Source organism: Megascapheus bottae, chromosome 11 (genome assembly GCF_031878675.1).
Source record: "Megascapheus bottae isolate mThoBot1 chromosome 11, mThoBot2.hap1, whole genome shotgun sequence".
In the NCBI taxonomy this organism is placed as follows: Eukaryota; Metazoa; Chordata; class Mammalia; order Rodentia; family Geomyidae; genus Megascapheus; species Megascapheus bottae.
Genome location: NC_143519.1, coordinates 2,170,140 through 2,190,793, shown reverse-complemented (window position 1 = coordinate 2,190,793; position 20,654 = coordinate 2,170,140). Strand labels below are relative to the sequence as shown.

The window sequence follows — 20,654 nt, the reverse complement described above, 5'->3', positions numbered from 1 at the left end:
GAGCTGGGTTCAATTCCTTGGTACCGCATACATAGAAAAAAGCCGGAAGTGGTGCTGAGGCTCAAGTGGTAGAGCTCTAACCTGAGAAAGTCCAAGGACAGTGCTCAGGCCTTGAATTCAAGCCCAGGACTGGCAAAAAAAAAAAAAAAATCCAGATCATGTCTCCACACCAAAGACTTCTCAAAATCCACTTTAATAACAGGTATCCCACACACACACACAGCCAATATAAAAAAAGAGCTGTTCTTGATTTTTTTAATAAATTAACTGTGAGGAATCATTATGAAAATGCACCAGAATACAAATACCCAATGGAAGGACCGCAGTGAATCACAGTGTAGAAAAATGTCTGAGAGAAACAGCAGGCACTTAGGTTGTACAGCGTGGCAACCGCCGAGGGTGTGGGGCCGGGGATCCCAGACGCTGACCTCCCTTGAGACCCGTGCCCAGCACGGCCCAGTGTGGCCTGCCTGCTGGCGTCAGGTGCAACACCCAGGCCTGGTCAGCGCGGCGGGCTTGCTGCTGGCCAGGTCCACGGTCTGCGGCAGCCCCTCGGCCCGCTGCTGGAGAATCCTGGGTTCCACCATGTCAAACAAGCTCTCAAACAGGAGGTCCACGTTGTACCCAGTCTTGGCGCTGGTCTCGAAGCACATCTGCTCGGCCGCGGGCGCGTCCTTCTCGTCCAGCATCTTGTACTTCAGGATCTTCTTGTAAAGGGCCACGGCGTCCTCCGGCCGGGCCTGCTTCGGCTGCCTGGGGGCGGGGCCGCCCATCCGGGGCAGCGGCCTGTCCTTCCCTCTGCCGGCCACGGCCCTCTCCTCGGCCAGGTCCACCTTGTTCCCCACGATGGCGAACAGGCAGTCTTTGCTGGCCGTGTCCGTCAGGCCCAGGAACCGGTCCTCCAGCTCCACCAGGCTCTGGCGGTGGTTCACGTCGTAGGTGAGGATGACGGCGGCCGCACCACGGCAGTACATGGAGCCCAGGCCGTGGAACTGCTCCCGCCCTGGAGGGAGAGGAGGGGACAGCGACCCGTCACCTCAGCCTGCCGCACGGGCTCCCACCCACGGCCGCTCAGCGTCTCCCAGTGAGGCAAAGGGAAGCTGGCAGGGCCACATCCACCAGAGAGACTGTGGCCTGTGTCTCCACACACACGGGTGCACACACACACACACCAGCATCCACACACAAGACGAGACCAGGGACATCAAGGTCTCCTGTCAACCTAACACTGCCAGCAGGAACACAAGTGTCCACTGAATGTCACCTCGTGTGCAACATGAACTGTGTGTGCGCCTGTGTGTGTGAACTGTGTGTGTGCCTATGCGTGTGCCTGTGCGTGTGTGTGTGTGTGTGTGTGTGTGTGTGTGTGTGTGTGTTGCTGAAGATGAGGAAAACACATAAAGCAATCCAAGTCTCAATCTCCTGTTTTGTTTTGGGGTGTGCATGTGTGTGTGTCTCCACGCACACCAGTTCTGGGGTCTGGACTCAGAGCCTGGATGCTTTTCTGTTCAAGGCTACACTTGAGCCACGACAATACTTGTGACTTGGGGGCAGGTAATCTGGGATAAGAGTCTCGGACTTTTCTGCCCTGCCTGGCTTCAAACCGTGATCCTCAGATCTCAGTCTCGAGTAGCTGGGACGACAGGCGTGAGCCACCGTGCCCCGTGGGGGCCGCCATCCCAGGCTGCCCAGGCGGGAGTCCCAGGAGGCAGGAGGTGGTTCTCCCCACGGGCTGCCTGCCCAATGAGGATAGGCCTGCCTCCCACCCCAGTACCAGAGGACCAGATCTCGCCATCTGCCATGGTGACAGTGGAACACGTGTCAGAAACCCTGACGATTCTCCTTCCTCCCCTGGCTGCCTTTGCCATGACTGCATGTACTGAACCTCAGTGTCCCAGACAGGGCCAGGCCACACTGCTACAGGGAAGCCATGAGCAGCACCAGTCCACTGTGCAGAATGCCGCGTCCCTCACCAGTGTCTCATCGCCACTGTTTCTAGACACCCTGCCAAGTCATTCCCTGGTGGGCGCCACCTTCCCAGAGCGCAAGGCAACGGCCAGGAACCACTGAAGCAATCGCCACACGGAGCCAGCCAGGTTCACAGACACAGAGGTGGCATGCTTCCTCTCCCATGCAGAATCTAGACCTTCCTGATGAGAAATCATGCATCTAAAAGGGAGACAGTTGGGAGAACCAGCAGAACCAGAGGAGGAGGAAGAGGAGGAGGAGGAGAAGGAGGAGGAGGAGGAGGAGGAGGAGGAGGGATGGGGGCGTATGACTGAGGTACAGATGCATGGAGACAGCAGAGTAGGACCAGTGAAAACATTTAAAACAGTAAGAGTGGGAGAAGCAGCTGGGATCATGGCCGCCTAGTGGTAGAGTGCTTGCCTAGCACACACAAAGACCCAGGTTCAAATCCTCGGTACCACATACATAGAAAAGGCTGGAAGTGGTGCTGTGACTCAAGTGGTAGAGCTCTAGCTTTGAGAAAGCCCAAGGACAGCACTCAGGCCCTGAGTCCAAGCCCCACGACTGGAAAAAAAAAAAAAGACTGGGAGAAGAAGGAACACACCAGAGGGGTAAAGCCAAGCAAAGTACATTTTGTGCATATATGAAAATATCACCAAAAATGAACCCCTTATTCCACTGATATAGGCTACTGGAGCTGTAACAACTGCCAGGCACTATGGCTCACGTCTGTAACCCTAACTACTCAGGAGACTGAGGCCTGAGGACCTGAGGGTCACAGTTCATAGCCTGGCCAACAGAACTTAATGAGACTCTCATCTCCAATTAATCAGCCATAATCGGGACGTTAATGGAAATGGGGGAGGGGTGCTTTGGGGGAGGAGTGAAGGAAGGTGACACAGTCCAAAGAGAACGGTAGGCACTCACCACCTGATTTACGAAGCCTGTACAGCACCTTGATAATAACAACAAAATTCTGTTTTTTAAAAAAGCCGGGGGTGTGACGTGTGAGAAGTAACGCATTCACTAGCTGACGAATGCAACGCTAACCCTCTGCGCATTCCCTGACCATCAAATTAAAAATTAAATTGCTTCTAAAAGCTGCAAGTGGAGCAAGTGGCAGAATGCCGCAGCCTTGAGTGAAAAAGCCAAGTGAGAGAAGGAAGCCCTGAGTTCAAGCCTCAAGAAAGAAAAGTTAATACCAAACTAAATGCAGACAAAAGTCTAAGACCACAAGCATTTGTTTACAAAAGAAAAGAAATTGTTTTCCACCCTAGGACTTTTTTAAGCACACTAATAACAACCGAGGACCTCGAGGTTCTCACAGCACAAAATGTTATCAGGAATTTCACAAGGAAGAATGGACAGAGGCGGGGCATTCCGCTGACCCCGAAGGAATGCTCTTTTCACATCTCTGTGGCAGAGTTCACTCGGGACAAAGGGAGAAGTGTGCTAATGCCTACGCCTAAAAGAGCTTTCTGTTCCACATAAAACTGTCTGCACTGTCTGCCACTGCGGATGGCAGAGCCTGACTGGAGCCTCTGCCCTCAGGTGAGGCAGGACTGAGTTCCAGCTACGAAAGGAAAAAAAAAAAATCCCAGGTCAGATTTGCCTTTTTTAAAAAGACTAAGACAAAAAAACACAAGATGATCGTAGGCACTAAAAGGAGCAGGAAATGAATCCCCAAATGCCTGGCGGAGCAGCCAGCACAGACAGACAAGTCACCTCGCTAGCTTGCGAAAGAACCAGTGCCCGCTTCCCTCTTTGCAGAGGTCACGATTCTGTATCTAAAGAACCCTACAGACTCCGCTCCCAAGTTGTCTGAGCTGATTCAAAACTCTGGCAAGGTAGCAGGGTATAAAATTAAACCTCAAAATCAACCACCTTCCTAGATGCCAACCAGGAGAGAGGGCCGAGGCAGCAATCAGGAAAGCAACTCCTTTTGCAATAGCCTCAAAGAAAATAAAGTACCTAGGAATTAGCAAAGAATGTGCAGCTGCCCCAGGGCCGGGCGTGGCTGACGGTTCAAGCTCTCCCTGGCACGCTCCAGGCTCTGGCTCCTTTCCAGCATGGCAGGAAAATGACGGCCTTTTTAAGAAGGTGAAGGCAGTTCCTGGAGTGTGACAGCCAGGGGCATGCTGTTTCAGTTCAGCAGAGAACAAGACCTTCCAGGAGCGCAGACCAGACCCTGACAGCACAGCTGTGCCTGGCGAAGCAGCCAGCACAGACAGGCGCTGCCTGTGAGGCTGGAGGGGTAGAGGGGCAGCGACAAGCCCAGGATGGGAGAGCGGAGGGCAGCGTGGCCGGGTGAGGGGCTGGACCCAGGGCTTTGGCTTCAGGTCTCCAGCCTCCACACCAGCGTCTGAGGCCAGCTAGGCTGTGGGATGGGCTCCACCCAGCAGGCTGAACACAGATCCGGGCTTGTCTCCCTGGTGACCCAGGGTCAGCCAGGCCACGAGTTCCGCTCCCCAGCCGCCCTCGCGCGCTGCCCTGCTGCCCTGCTTTCCAGTGACAGGCTGAGAAACCAGCCGTCAGGAGCCCCAGGCTATGGTGAAGCAGGAGGAAGCTGGGACACCCTCAGCCTTTGTGACTGAACCCACATGCCACCCCTGCACCAGAGGCAGAAACCATTCACTTCCTGAGCACACAGCTGACCCCGTGGCCCAGAACCTGACCCCAGGCTGTTCCTGAACCACTGACCCCTCTCATCTGACTGGGCCAGGGAGAAGCCACCCCCAACAGGGGTCCAGACTCTTGAGAGGTTCAACCGAGGAGAGGCTCCGTGACAGGCCCCCAGCTGCCCCCGGGGGGACGCTGCGGGCGAGGTGGGGTGGGCAGGGACTGGCCAGCCACCACGCAAGGAGTGCATCCTTGTCCAGAGGACGAAACGCAGCAGGGGCTTATTTTAGCTCTTTCTCTTCTCTTCTCCCCAGACAGGGACTCAAACTCGGTACCTGCTGCTATCACTCACTGGCTAGCACTCTAGCAGTGGAATCGCGCCTCCAAATCCAAGCAGGGGGCTTATTTTGTAGATGACACCATGAGGCTCAAAGTGAGTATGTCAACGTTGGCACCTGATCACCCCCTTCCTAGACCCGGGGATATTCTAACCCTTTCCAGGCTCATATGGCGCCTGAGGATCACAAAGGATTCAGGCCCTGACGAGAAAATGGCAGACAGCCATGGCCAAGGCCACAGAGGCCACAGACACAGGGCAACAGGGGCTGAGAGAAGGCCATACTCAGACTACAGGGACCCGCTGGATGACAGGGCAGGAAAAAATTCGGTAAGAAAAGAGATGCCAGCCGGTGGCTCACGCCTGTAATCCTAGATGCTTAGGAAGCTGAGATCTGAGGACTGTGAGACTCTCAACTCCAATTAACCTCTAGAAAATCAGACGTGGCTCTGTGGGTCTAGGGGTAGGACAGTAGCCTTGAGCTGAAGAGCTCAGGGACAGCACCCAGGCCCAGAGTTCAAGTCCCAAGACTGACAAAAAATACAGAAAAGAGAATGCCAGCACTCCATAATCTAAAAGAAATAACAAAAAGCTGAGCAAATGCAAAAGGCCAGGAGAGCAGGCGTCGTCCAGGACACAGCTCCTCGAGGAGGACTGCAGCACAAGTCCCACAGCTCAGAGGCAGGACACAGTGGCTTGTCACACCAAGAACAAGCAAGCAGCCCCTCTCCACTGTCCCTGGCTGGGTCACTTGCCACCATGAAGGAAAACTATGCTGCCAGCAGCAGGCAGCTGCGGGCTGGGTATTAATTCACAGTTGAGCATTGAAAAGAAAAGATAGCTACCGATGAATTTCTCTGACTGAAGAAGGAAGTAATGCTTCAAGACAAATGAGCTCCTGTCTCCAGGAAGAGGAGTGATTAGGTAAGATTTTTAAAATAAGCTAGTTACAGACATTTCGTAATCCTACTTGCATGCACTACTGTTTGTTCTATCGTGTTCCAAGAAGGCTGAGGTCCCCACCAGCAGTGAGGACACCGAGCCCGGCCGCCCTCCTGGTGAGGTGCTGGTCTGGGGGTGGACGGGGACCTGGCTCATGTCTCCCCAGTTCACTGTACTCCAGGTGCTGCTCTGCTTAACCACAATCATCCATACCCAACCTGAAAGAAGAATAACTGGGGGTTTTTTGAAATAGGACTCTAGGCCCCAAATTATTTCTACCCAATGGACTCGCACTCCACAGGGGAGAGGCAGTGTTCCAGGGAAAGACCCCTCTTCACATCCACATCCTGTCTTTCCACTCCCATCATCCAGCGTGATTTCTGCTGTGCAGGATGCACACCATGTGAACCACTCAAGCGATAAGGAGCACAACTCGATGCGGGGGTGGGGGGGCAGGGGGGAAAGAGCTGGACTGGGGACTCATCGTGACACCGGAGCTTCCCCCATCTCCTCCTCCAAAGGGGCTCCCCATCCAGCTCTCCCCCTCAACTGGGGACTCCTCCACTGGTTACACAATAGATTCAGCTTAATCCTCAAATCAGTGCAGTCTCTTCAGGCATGAATTTACTTTTAAAATGCAACAATAAACCAAGTAGCTCAAAGAGATGTTTTTCAATAGCCTATTATTAAGAGAAAGGAAGTAAATCCAAATACACTTACATAACTGACTTAGCCCTCAAAACAAAAACTCCTCACAGCCCGGCATGGTAAGCCAATCTCCTTCAACTTCAATATGTACTGTTTGTCCAGAGATCATTTCCAAATGAGATTACCAAATAAAAGTCTCAGCTTACTAAAGCGGCAAACAGATTCCCATTTTCAGCAAGTGTTACCTCGCTTCAAAATCAGGACTGAACTGCAAATTCATCCTAAAACCCAGGTGCCTTCTTTCTATAATTGCATATAATAGTTCACCAGTTTTACAGAAAGCACAGTATCACCATAGCTAAACATGATCCAATGAATTTTTCACACAATACTCGGTTCATGAGTGATTTACGATGCAAAACTGGCGATGCTGTTGGGAAGGCCTCTGTCCAGACCAGCCCCCCGGGGTGAGGGCCCAAGCATGGCTAACACCCGCGTGGTACAGGTCAGAGGAGCTGTTTCCTTCCCTTCTCTGTAAACCAGAGACTGCTGAGAAGCACTTGGCAGGGAACAAGTATCCTCATGCCCATTGTGCCCAACAGAAGACAGAACACTCGCAGGAACGGGACTGTGCCGACATTTCTGCTGTCTCTTGCTTAATGGACTGTGTGTGCCTCAACCTGGAAAGGGACCTCAGCCACCCACAGACATCTGCGTGTGTGCACACATCTTCTGGGCCACATGTGGTGGCACACATCTGAAATCCCAGCACTCGGAGGCTGAGGCAAGAGGATCGTGAGTTAGAGGCCGGTGTGGGCCACACCGCGGGACCCTGTGGAGAATGATGCTCTAGGAGCTTAGGAAGAAGTGCCATGGAGGGAAAGGGACACTACCCGCTGGTGTCTCCATGCCACATTCGTTTAACAAGGCAGAGGCCTGTCGGCAGCTCAGAACCGGGCGTGGGCAGGGATTCAGCCTGTCACATGACCATGCTTTACGTACAAGTAAAACTTTGGAATTATTATATAAAATTGCAAAGAAATTCATCAGAACAGAAAATCAGTCTGGGGATAGGCGGGGCTTCCATCTGGAAGACTACAGAATCTCCAGATGTTTGGTGGGGTAGTGACATGAGATGGATGTTCACCAACAACACTGGTGAAGACGCACCAGGCGCCAGTGGCTCACACTTGCAATCCTAGCTGTTTGGGAGACTGTGATCTGAGGATTGCAATTCCAAGCCAGTCTGGGCAGAAAAGTCCAAAACTACCAAAAAGCAGGAAGAGGAGCTGGGCTGAAGTGGTAGAACGTTAGCCTTGGAAGGCTAGAAGCTCAGGGGCAGTGTCCAGCCCTGAGTCCAAGCCCTAGGACCAGCACAAAAATAGGGTTAAAAGAAAAAATCACCATGGAGGAGTCCAACACCTTGTACAAACAGGAGGAGAGCAGAGACCTGAACCTGAAGCCCTCCTCGCCCCTCCTCACCCCCCCCCCCACACACCGCCTCCTGGAGCGGGCTCCCGCCAGTCTCTGTCCACCACCACAGGAACTATGTGGTGGCCTGGGGAAGCTGTAGCTTCTCCCCACAACTTGGCAGGCCTGGACTCTGCAGGCCTGGGAACACACAGCCCTCACTGAGAGACCAGGAGGCTCCGGTCAGCCTGGGAAGCCCTCCACACCCCTCACTCCCTCAGCCCACGAGCTCCTGCCAGAGGAGGCAGGATAGGTGCCGGCTGCACCATAGCTCAGCACAGCTCATCAGATTGGAGATTCATTAGGTTTGCAATGTGCTTCTGCAATCGCTGTAGAAAACGTGGCTGGCTAAGTACACAGTGGGTCTGCGCTGATAACCGGGACTACGTGTCCTCACACAGCCCAGGACAGAACGGCTGATAACTGCCTGGGTGGCTGGGCCTGGCTTCTTGGCACAGCATTCTGGTTCGCAAGGTGCACACTGCTCTCACCTCTCCAGCATGTCGGACGTGCACTAAGGAGCTGCTGCAGCCAAACTGGAGAGCATAAGCTCCCTCTGTCCTGACTGCAGGCTCCCAGCCACAGTGCTCCAGCTGCCTCAGCTCTGGATGAAGTGGACCCCATTTCCTTGCCTGAGCATCCCTAGGAACTAGCGGGTGTCCACACACACACACACACACACACACACACACACACACACACACACACTCTCTCTCTCCTTTCCATTTCATTCATAGACCTTATGGCAGAGACCTAAGAGGGCCCACCCTCCGCGGCCAGGGCCCAGGCGAGTCCCGCGCTCCAGCCAGCCGTGCATTGGTAACGAAACCAAACAAGAAGGATGCTGGGCATCTGGGCACCACTGGCTCACCCTGTCACCCCCCTTCTCAGGAGCTGAGATCTGAGGATCGAGGTTCAAGGCAGCGGAGGCAGGAAAGTCTATGGCACCAATGGTGCTGTGGCTGAAAGTGGTAGAGCGCTAGCCTTTGAGCAAAAGAGCTCAGGAACAGCTCTTAGGTTCAAGCTCCATGACTGACTGAAAAGTGAGGGTACTGGGGGTGGGAGAGGGTGTCAGAACACTGCCCCCCAGCTTTCCTAAGGTCTAGCTGAAAACTAAAAGTTGTACATATTTCAGGTGTACGTATGTTGAAACGTATGTGTCCCTAATGAAACGACTGCTGTCAAACTAACAGCCACCTGTCCCTGGTGGTGACCATGCCTTCCCTCTCTCCTCTCGTAAATTCCAAGCACACAGCAGTGTACTGAGGCCAATCAGCAGGCCGTGCAGCACATCTCCAGAACCTCCCAGCCAGCACCAATGTCCCTCCTGGTTCCTGAGCCCAGCCAGGGCCCCATCTGCTTCTATCGGAGCAGCTTCCTTGTCCGTGGGGATAAGGCCACGAGACCTTTGCCTTCCTGCGATCGGCATACTGAATGCAACATCTCAAAGTCCACACACACCCTGTCACAGATAATGTGTGAGAGAGAGACAGACAGACAGACAGAGACATCACATTACCAGCACTGAAAATACACTACAAAGCTGATCTAACCAAAACAACATGGTAGTGGCATGGAAACAGAACATCAATGAACAGAAGAGCACACAGAGCCCTGAACAAACCCACACCTTTCGGTCAGCTGATCTACCAAGCTTCCAAGACATGCCGTTGGGAAACCGGTCTCCTCGTCGTGCTCCTTGGTTGTTCTGACCCCGACACTCATCAGATGGAGTCTCCCAGAGGCTTCCTGCCATCCCTGCTCTGCTGCAGCTGTGCAGAAACCTTTTTGTTTTTCCCCCAGCCCTGGGGACTGAACTCAGGGCCTGAGCGCTGTCCTTGGGCTTTCCTCTACTACTTGAGCCACAGCACCCCTTTTAGCTTTTCTACGTATGTGCTGCCAAGGAATGGAATCCCAGACAACAGAAGTTTCCCTGTGTTTCCTTCTCGCAGTGTCAGGGTTTCAAGTCTTAGGCTGTGTTTAGTTCACAGTGACTGGGATAAGGTATGTGGCAGGACAGCAGGGCCCGACTCCCTCCTCCACCGGGGGACACTCAGTTTCCCCACTGCAGACTGCTGTTTTCCCCTTCTGTGTTCTCGGCACCCGTTCTGCTATCCGCTGATGGTCACCCCCAAACAAGCTGGGCCTTACCGTCAACGGAGAGGCACTACACGCCCAAACCACGAGCGGAATGCAGCCAGGCACTCTCTTAAAGCAATGCCATCCCACAGGTGGCAAAAAAAAAAATGACTTTGTTAAAACAGGGCAAAATCGTTTCTCACATCAACAGCTCAAGTGAACCCAGAGAAAGAGCTGGATTCCTGCAGCGAGGGGCTGATATCACAGCCAGCTACCAAAACGAGGGAGACGACACAGAGAAGAGTGGGTCTACACGGACAGAAACCCCACACAGGACCAAGGACAGCAGTGGGAAAAGGCACACTGATGGAATGTTCCATCAAGGCAAGATTTGTTCAGAGACAATCACCCCCACCCCTCGCATGGAAGAGGCCAGGCCAAGTGTACACACCTGCCCGCCTGTAATCCAGCACTCTGGAGCTGAGGCACGGGAACGTCTGGCTCATATCTGACATCCAAAAAATAAAAAAGCTACTTGTGGTAGAGAAACTGTGCAGTGTGCAGTTCTAGCTACTAGAAGGCTGAGATGGGGGAGATTCAAGACCCCACCTCACTCAGTGGATGGGCGTGTTAGCAAGCACATACCATCCCCCGCAGCAGAGGGAAGCACACACAAGCACAACACGGCTGGGCATGAAGTGAGACCAAACCCAGGAAATGACCAATGGAAGAAGAGGCTGGAAACATGGGTCGAGCAGCAGAGCACGCTTGACCCAATTCAACTCCTAGTGATTACCAAAGAAAAAGGCAGAAATAAATACATCAGGATTGCCACTAAGGCTTGATGGCCTACCCCACAGTCTCCTCGTGGGATACAAGGGCTCTCTTGAATGAATGAAGGAGTGAATGAATGAATGGTCAGTAAGTGAATGAGTGAATGAATGAATAAAAATGAGTCCGTGAGTGAATGAGTGCAGGAGTGAATAAGTGAATGAGCAGGTGAGTGAGCCGGTGAGTGAGCAATGAGAGTGAGCAGGCATCACTTCCTGGGGGCTCGCTCTGCACAGAAGAGTGTTAAAGCACAAAGGGCTGCCTCCTCAGTCGGCTGAGGTCTGGGGATCACAGTTCAAAGCCAGCAGGAAGGAAAAGTCCAAGAGACTCCTCTTCAGTTAACCCCAACAAAGCCAGAAGCGATGCTGCAGCTTGAGTGACTGGGCACCAGCCTTGCGTAAAAGGGCCCAAGGACGGCGCCCATGCCGAGATCAAGCACTTAGAATGGCACCAAAAGAAAAGGCTGCTCATTAGACTTCCACAAGAGTAAAAAATGAGTCCTGGTGCAAAAGACAACCCCTGCCCACTCCCAGAAAGAAAGAAGCATGGCACCGCCCCAGGCCCACTCTGGAGCCAGCCATCCAGGGTCCAGAAGGGCTGATATCAGGCTGGTCACTGCTCAGGGTTAAACGACTCAGTCTGCAGTCGGCGCTGGGAAGGTATCACCCCGTGCTTCTGAGGTTCACACTGCTGTCTGACCATCCGAGCCCCAGAGGGCTGGTCCTCACGTGAACCACACACCAGCTGGGCCCAGCCAACCACGACCTGTGACTATGAAACGCCCCCAGAGGCCCTAGTGCAGCTGCGAGTGGCGGACAGATGTGTGCGTTTAGCACAGGCAGGCCACTGCAGGCGACGGTGGGGATCGGAAGACAGCCACCCCTCTTTTCTTGCTTTCTTGGAAGTGCTACAGTTTCAGTTACGAAGCAGGCGCTCTCCTGCTTGGGCCACACCTCCAGCGCCGTCATGAACAGGGTGGCACTCTCGCTCTGTGACTGGCCTCAGACCTCCACCCTCCTGCCTAGGCCAGGCTTGCCAGCACGCAGCTTACTGAGAAGAGGGGGTCTTGAGATCTTTGTGCCTAGGTAGCTCCCCTCTCCAGGACTGGAGCGAGGGAGTGAGGCTGCGGCCTGAGGGCGAGGCAGACTCTGCCCTCAGCCACCGCTCCACGGCCGCCTCCCACGCTGAGTGGGCTGCTCTGCAGCCAGGGCGCAGCACACTGGGGCCCCGGCAGAGGCACCCTAAGCCAGAACCAGCCCACATGAGAGGACTAAAGGAGGACAGTGCACAGAGGCCAGAGGCTGAGGACAAGCAGGGAAGGTGGAGGCAGGCCGGGGGAGACGGGGGTGGACGGAGGACTCAGGCCCTGTGGAGGTGACGATGGGGAGGACGGAGGACTCAGGCCCTGTGGAGGTGAAGATGGGGAGGACGGAGGACTCAGGCCCTGTGGAGGTGACGATGGGGAGGACGGAGGACTCAGGCCCTGTGGAGGTGACGATGGGGAGGACGGAGGACTCAGGCCCTGTGGAGGTGACGATGGGGAGGACGGAGGACTCAGGCCCTGTGGAGGTGAAGATGGGGAGGACGGAGGACTCAGGCCCTGTGGAGGTGAAGATGGGGAGGACGGAGGACTCAGGCCCTGTGGAGGTGACGATGGGGAGGACGGAGGACTCAGGCCCTGTGGAGGTGACGATGGGGAGGACGGAGGACTCAGGCCCTGTGGAGGTGACGATGGGGAGGACGGAGGACTCGGCCCTGAGGCAGTGCTGGGTCTCTGGCTGAAAGCCACAGACCTGGGGTTTTGGCCCACGTGAACTCGAAATGCACGAAAAGCCTGGTTCCCTGGGCTCCGAGTGAGTGGCCTTGTGCCACGCCAGCCTCCCCCAGTCACCTCCGGAGCCAGGGCAGGACAGACTTTATCTTTGTGACAAGGGACAGAATGAACCTCTAAGGAACACACCAGAGACTCCTCCACCTCCAGAGAGCCCATCCCCCAGGCAATAATGACTTGTTCCTCCTGACCAGTGAGAACAGCAGAAACAACTGTTCTAGAAGCTTCCAGAATCAGGGACTGTGGTGATGGTCAGGCCGGCTAGGACTCTTGAGACATGACTTTTGTTCCCCCCCCCCCGGCCCGGCCCCTACGTAAGCACACGGCGTTCACGTGTCGCTTGCTCTTCCCACACCACGCATGTGTCAGGAATACATCTTCCCCTGCTTCCCCTCTCACTTCGCTCTGGGTGAGCATTTCCACACACCTGGAGTGAAAAAATATCCTCTTCCACAAGCCATGGGACCACACAAGAGCCACCCCAGCCTGGGGCTGCAAAGATGAGCTTTCAAAACGGAATGGGAAAGCTGAGCCACAGAATGCAAAGATAAAGGTCATTTATTAGCCAGCCCATTTCAACTGGGATTCTCAGTCTCCGGAAGCCACATTTTTTTTCTTAATTCTGAAGAACACAGCATGGAAAGGAATCCACCAGAATTCACCTGTGGACATGATCTGGCAGAGAGAGCTTGCCGAAGGAGCAGTATTCCTATTTGTTCAGGTAATTCTGCACTCAGACCGTAAGTTCTTTAAGAAAAAAACCTTCTTGGAGATTTCCCATAGCTCTGGAGTTTCAATAAAATTCCAACAATTACAGTCACTAAGAACTTGGCCAAAAAAAAAGTATAACAAGTACACTTCTAATTTTCAAAAATGTAAAAGAACAAAGCAAAGCAAAACAAAACAGCAGCTGAGACCCATCATCCCAGCACTCAGAGGGCTCGGATGGGAGGCTGTGGTTCAAAGCCAGCCTGACCATCTCCCACCACACTCAGGAGTTTGGGGGCCCAGGGCTCTCCCAGCACTCCACAGCACCAGCCCTGCTGTCTCCCAAGCAGGTGCAGCCCTGTGCCGGCGCCCTCTGCTCAGGGATAGAGCCCGGCCTCCCCTCCATCCTTCCAGGGCATCCTCCCCTGAGGATGCCAAGTTTCTTGCAGGTAACACGGAACAACTCAAGAAGGAAGCACGGGGCATTCACATGTCTCCACTGGTTGTCATTGAGCCCTACTTGATCCCAAGCGGCAGAAGAGAAGGTTGCCATCAGCAGGCCTGATCCCTCCCTCAGTGCATACAAAGGTTGCCAGGGCTCTCGCTCTCTTCCCACCCCCACTCTTTAAGGTTCCTCAGGCAGCCTCTGGTCCTTGTGACTGGGGTAATTACAGCCCAATCACCCCAGGCAAGGAGGTGATGGTTTACTCAGCAAAGGCTGACACATCCTAGTCCTGCTTGGCCCCAACTTGGAGAGTTCGAGAACTCTGCCAAAGGGGGCACACTGCTCCCCAACAATGCGCACGTGGGTGCCACCATCAACGCCCCCTCACCCCATTTTGGTTTTGGCCATAGAAGAGCTAGAACTCAAGGTTTCACACCTGCGAGGCAAGTGTCCTCCCACGTGAGCCACATCCGCAGCCCTGTTTATAGCTTCCCGTTAGACTGCACGTGCCACGGGGGAGGCAGCCTGGGCGAGTTCCTCCCGCCAGGGTCACCCTCCTTCCTGCCAGGACCAGCGTGCTTCACTCCGTCCGGCCACTGACTGGGATGGGATCTTGCACATGTTCTGGCTTTGGCTGGCCTCAGGCCACAGCCTGCTGCACTCCACCTCCAAGGTGCTGAGACTCCAGAACCAGACCTGTGATCCAGGAGACCAAGAAAGCAACGAAGAGGGGAAATCCCTCAGCCCCCTCAGTCCTGACCTGTCGGGGGGCTGACCAGGGAAGGCCAGTGGAGCCAGCATCGTGACGTGTGGACCCCATGACCACTGGGGCAGCTGTGGGGACAGCTGTGCAGGTGGGTGTGGTCTCCCCACGTCACTCCTGCACTGCCCCTCCGTAAGCCATGGGCACCAGGAAAGTCTCGCTGAACCCCAAGGCTCAGCTGAGGAGGTGGGGGGAGCAGAGTACCCCATTCCTACAGCTCCCACTTCTTCACCTACTGCAAGCTCAAAGAGAAGCAGGTCAAAAGGGGCAAAGATCTCTCACCCTGTGACCTGGAATGGAGGGTGGAGCTGAAGAAAAGTGGACGTTGGACTTTCGCCACAGCAGTAGTACCGTTTCCACCGGAGAACACCGAATCCAGCACGGACAGGCACCTTTGCTTTGGGGGCAGAGTCCAGGCACTTGCCCGGCCAGAGCTGGCCTCCCCATCCTTCCTCCTCTGGCTGTGAAGCTGGGGTTACAGTCATGCTCTCTGGCTTCCAATGCAATGTAAAATGGGAAATGTCTTACAATCAGGTTGGTCAGGCTGTTCACCCAGGACAGCAGCCCGGGAACGCTGGACCAGACATCTGGATGTGTCACTTTGTAAAGTGCTGACACGAAGCTCAGAACTGGAAAGCTTTAGGGACGGGGAGTTTGGCCTAGCGGTAGAGTGCTTGCCTAGCATGCATGAAGACCCAGGTTCGATTCCTTGGTACCACATACATAGAAAAAGCCGGAAGTGGTGCTGAGGCTCAGGTGGTAGAGCTCTAGCCTTGAGAAAGTCCAAGGACAGTGCTCAGGCCCTGAGCTCAAACCCAGGACGATCTGGGAAGCCTTAGGAGAAGGAGCGCGGTGACAGCAGGCCCGGAGGTGCCCTGCCCTTCCGTTCTCCGTCACTTACTGAACGCAGGTGAAGAGCGTTACAGACACACGGAAAACGACGCCCTGCCCACCTCACCGACGCCTGTCCCCACGGCCCCCGGTGGCACTGCCCCGACTCGGGAGGCCCGAGACGCGCACCCACGGCGGCGCCACGGCTGAGCGAGGACGCCCGGGGGCGGGGAGGGCGCCCGGCCCGGTTCTGCCCCGGGGCTCCGTCCCGAAGGGGCGAGCGAGCGTCCTCCCAGGAAACCCCCGGCCCACGGGTCCTGCACGGCGAGGACCTCCACGGGGACCGGGACGGAGGAGGGGGGCGGCGGCCTGCGGGGTCTCCAGACCAGCCAGCCGGGCAGGGGAGGCGCCTGGCCGCCCCCCGGACTCGGGACCCCGGGGTCGGGGTCGGGGTGGGGGCCCCCAGGTCTGGTCCCCGGGGTGGGGATCGGGGCCCCCAGGTCTGGTCCCCGAGATCGGGGTCGGGGTGGGGACCTCCAGGTCTGGTCCTCGGAGTCGGGGTCGGGGTCAGGACCCCCAGGTCTGGACCCGGGGTCGGGGTCAGGATCGGGGCCCCCAGGTCTGATCCTCGGGGTCGGGGTCAGGACCCCCAGGTCTGGTCCCCGGGGTCGGGGTCGGGATCGGGGCCCCCAGGTCTGGTCCTCGGGGTCGGGGTCAGGACCCCCAGGTCTGGTCCCCGAGATCGGGGTCGGGGTGGGAACCTCCAGGTCTGGTCCTCGGGGTCGGGGTCGGGGTCGGGGTCAGGACCCCCAGGTCTGGTCCCCGGGATCGGGGTCGGGATCGGGGCCCCCAGGTCTGGTCCCCGGGGTCGGGGTCGGGATCGGGGCCCCCAGGTCTGGTCCTCGGGGTCGGGGTCAGGACCCCCAGGTCTGGTCCCCGAGATCGGGGTCGGGGTGGGAACCTCCAGGTCTGGTCCTCGGGGTCGGGGTCGGGGTCGGGGTCAGGACCCCCAGGTCTGGTCCCCGGGATCGGGGTCGGGATCGGGGCCCCCAGGTCTGGTCCCCGGGGTCGGGGTCGGGATCGGGGCCCCCAGGTCTGGTCCTCGGGGTCGGGGTCAGGACCCCCAGGTCTGGTCCCCGGGGTCGGGGTCGGGATCGGGGCCCCCAGGTCTGGTCTTCGGGGTCGGGGTCAGGACCCCCAGGTCTGGTCCCCGAGATCGGGGTCGGGGTGGGAACCTCCAGGTCTGGTCCTCGGGGTCGGGGTCAGGACCCCCAGGTCTGGTCCCCGGGGTCGGGGTCGGGGTCCCCGGGGTCAGGGTCGGGACCCCCCCCCCCCCCCCCCCCCGCTCACCTGCAGTGTCCCACAGGGAGAGGTGGAGCGAGCGCCAGGTCTTCAGGTAGAAGGCGCCGCCCACCGTGCTGACGGCGTCCGGGAAGCGCCGCTCCATGTACCGCTGCAGCAGCGACGTCTTGCCCACGTTCACGTCCCCCAGCAGCACGATCTTCCCGTCCGGCTTCCGCATCGCCCCGCCGCGCCGGCCCCGGACTCGGGCGGACCCGCGGGCGCTTGCCGCGGGATCGCGCACGGGCGCTGGCCGGGGAGGAAGCGACTGCGGCGGGGCCCTCGTGGGGTGCCCGCCCTCCCCCGGGACGTCCGGACCCTCCTCCCGCCCGCCGCCCTCCTCTCCCCGGGGAAGCCCCGCCCCCGACTCCCGGCAGGCCACGCCCGCCGAGGACCCGCCCCTCCCGCCAGGCCACGCCCACTGAAGGCCCACCTCCATTGGCTCCGCCCTTCGCTGTGGCCACGCCCATGTCTCCCGCCCCCGCGGTCCTCCCCATGAACTTGGCTCAACAAGGGGTGGCGGCGGGGTCCCCGAGGGCGTCGGGGACCCGGGGGGGGGGGGGTTGCGGGTCCGGGAGTGGCGGCCCCCCAGGGGGTGGCGGGGTCCGGGGGATGAGGCCCCCTCGGCGGTGGCACATCCGGGGGTGGCGGGGCCCCTCGGGGATGGCAGTCCGGGGGTGGCGGGGGTCCGGAGGTGGCGGGGGTCCGGGGGTGGCGGCCCCCGCGGGGGTGGCGGGCCCGGACCTCTGCGGCGCCCTCTCCGAGCTCCGGACCTTACACCTGGGAGACGCCGGCCGGGCCCCGTGGCCCACGCGCTGCCGGAGCTGGTTCGGCTCCCGCCGGCCGCTGGGCTCCGCGTCGCGCTCGGGGGAGGGGGAGTCGCCGGCTTCCCCCACCCGCCCTGGCTCGGCCTCGGCCTCCAGTGGCGGGGACCTCGGGCCAGGATCACGCCCGCGGGCGGGGCTGGGCGTCGGGTGCCGCCGGGGTGGCGCTGGGCCCGGGCACGCACCCCGGAGTCCCCCTGTGTCCACGGAAGGGCCCGGGGGCGGCTCGCAGCCCCGCGCCCCGCCTCCCCGCGCCCCCGGCCCCGCCTCTCCCCGCCTCCCCGGGCCCCCGCCTCCCCGGACCCCCGGCCCCCCCGCGCCCCGCCTCCCTGCGCCCCCGGCCCCGCCTTCCCGCGCCCGCCTCCCCGCGCCCCGCCTCCCCGCCTCCCCGCGCCCGGCCTCCCTGGCCTCCGCGCCCCCGCCTCCCTGCGCCCCCGGCCCTCCCGCGCCCCGCTTCCCCGCCCCCCCGGACCCCCCGCGCCCCGCCTCCCTGCGCCCCCGGCCCCGCCTCCCCGCGCCCCCGGCCCCGCCTCTCCGCGCCCCCGGCCCCGCCTCCAGGCCGCCAGCGCAGCGGGGACCCAGGGTCACCCAGTCCCCGCGCCCCACACCCAGTCTCTGGAGGGGTGAGCAGATCGCTGGGGAGCACGGACGCCCAGGTCCTGCGGGGGCCCTGGGTCTCCCGTGGTAGGGGCCTGTGTGCAGCCGCCGCAGGCAGCACCAGGAGGCCCTGGCCCTCTGCCAGACCACGGTGACAGGGCCACCTGGGCAGTCCTGAGGGACAGCGCCCGCCCAGACCTGGGAGTGGACCTCACCTGTGTCCCAGACTGCATCCCTCCCCGTCCTCGTCCTTCCTCTGTGTACCCTCAGGCTTTCCCTGTGCTGTGGGAGATCATCCTCTTCTCCCTCGGCCCCTCTCCACTACCGGGCTCTTAGGTGCGGGGCCTCTGGCCTTGCACCTTGGTTTCCACCTCTTGTAGCTTGCGGGGCCTAAACCCTCCTTGGCTTGTGGATGTCATCCCTGCCCGTCTGACCTGCCTCTTCTCTGTGTCCACCATGCTCTCTCACAAAGCCAGTGGTCATCAGCGGTGAAGGCCTCTCCTCCTGCAAGATGGCCCTTTCTCAGCATGGGGTGGGGTACTCGGCTGGTGACAGCCACAGCTCCACACAGGTCAGTCCCCCCGTGACTGAAACGAACCCCAGCAAAACAGAATCACTTAAACCTGTTTTCTCAAGAGAGCCAGGACAGGGGGACACTGTTCCAAAAGAAATGTCCTCTCTACCCGACTTACATAACTGTAATCCTCTGTACATATACCTTACAGAACAATAAAAAAAAATTGAAAACCATCCCACCTCCTTCATGCCTGGGTGAGCTGGGCAGATCTACTGGACTCGCTTGCCTTCTCAGGAAGCTTGTTCAGATAGAAGCTGGGACGGGAAGTCCCTGGAGGTTCAAGGACTTGGAAATGTCTGCAGTGAACTCCCGAGTGTGGCATGTCCACCCTCCTCCCGTGGTGCCCACGCTCCACTGTCACAGAGCATGAGGAGTCCCTCGAGGACCAAGGCACCCCCAGCCTGTGCCACAGAAGTGGAGAGACCCGGCTTCTTAGGGCCTCAGAGGACAAACAGCACGAAGTCCCCACGGAGCTCAAGAGGGCGCCGGCCATGCTTTCTATTCAACCAAAAACAACAAAAAAAAAGTAAGTGCTAAGTACCCAGATTCGATTCTCACAGTGTCTGCATGCATCAAGTGGTCGTGCAGTGCACAATCACAAAGAAAAGAGGGCACCGAGCCCACCCAGCTCCAAGGGGGGAAGTGACACTTCATGGGAAGGGCAGATGGCAGGATTGCAGCTGCAGGCTTTGGTGTTTAAAGGCAAGGACTCGGCCGTCTGTGCGGGGCTGCAGTCCTGAATGAAGTCTTGTGTTTAGGCTTTCGGTGTGCAAGGCAGGTTGGCCCAGTTCTATTCAGCCCCACCCTCCTTGCTGAGTGCCAGTCTTGCTTGTACCCTTGACTGACTTACACGAAGGTCCATTTCTGGGCCCGCAGTCTGTCTGTCCTGTTGGCATATTTGCCCATCCCTCATCAGCACCACACTCATCATAATAAGCCTTGGCACAGGTTGGAAAGTCTTTGGCCAAGTTGCCTTGGATGTCCTTGGACTGGGAATATCTTCATCCATGTGAATTTTAGAACTAGCTCACCGCATTCTAGGAGACATGTTGGTGAAACTCACGTGACATTTCAGGAAAGCAATGAGTGGACTAGTAAACTTTCCCGTTCATGAATTGGTAGACCTCTCCATTTATCCAGTAGTTTTAGTTGTACCATTCTTTCTATCCATTCCCCTTAAGAGAAAGAAATTCTCTGGATGATGCTCCAGCCTTTGTCTCCTGTCTGCTCCTCTCTCCTGAGCCTGTCCTCTTCTCCACCCCATTCAAGTGCATGCAGTCATCCACCCTCCCGCCTCCACACAGTCCCTCTCCACACCGCTGAGTCCATCCCCACATCTTACCTTCCAACAAGCCTTTCACGTGATCTCTCCCCAAAGCCACTCCCTCATCCAGGACCTGCTCACACCTACACACCTCAAGCCCGTCTTCCGCCTCCTTCACAGCTTGTTACCACTGCGTTGATTGTCAACGTGACCTGTCCGCTCCTGGTCTTCTCTGCTCAGGGACTGGCCAGATCTTCCCGTTGCCCACCCACACAGGCCTACACTCTACCATCCTTCCTCCCATGATCATACTTAACCCTCCTTCTAAAGCAGCCCGTCTCCCACCCCACCCCTTTCCCCTCACCCCTGCCCTGCTCTATGTCCCCACCCCTGTCCAAAGCCATTCTGCTTATTCCCACATTCCCCTGTTCCATCTCCCTCTGTAGGATGTTGGCTCCACCAGGAGGGAACTCTTTCTGCATCGCTCCCCACTGAGCAGCACGGGGCACAGAGGAGGCATTCCTGAGCCCTCAGCATCACGGACAGATGGAGAGGATGTACCTTCCCAGCAGGCCACCA

At 57.8% G+C, this 20,654-nt stretch overlaps 1 protein-coding gene across 1 annotated transcript; it reads right to left on the bottom strand.

Moving 5' to 3' along the window:
• Nucleotides 1–163: 163 nt before the first annotated feature.
• On the bottom strand, nucleotides 164–17,169 carry Rab20 (RAB20, member RAS oncogene family). Its single transcript, XM_090341686.1, has 2 exons — nucleotides 16,823–17,169; nucleotides 164–1,003 (listed from the first exon to the last, which is right to left on the bottom strand). The coding sequence occupies exons 1-2, from the start codon at nucleotides 16,992–16,994 to the stop codon at nucleotides 480–482; spliced, it is 696 nt and encodes a 231-aa protein (XP_090197812.1). The 5' UTR covers nucleotides 16,995–17,169; the 3' UTR covers nucleotides 164–479.
• Nucleotides 17,170–20,654: the final 3,485 nt, after the last annotated feature.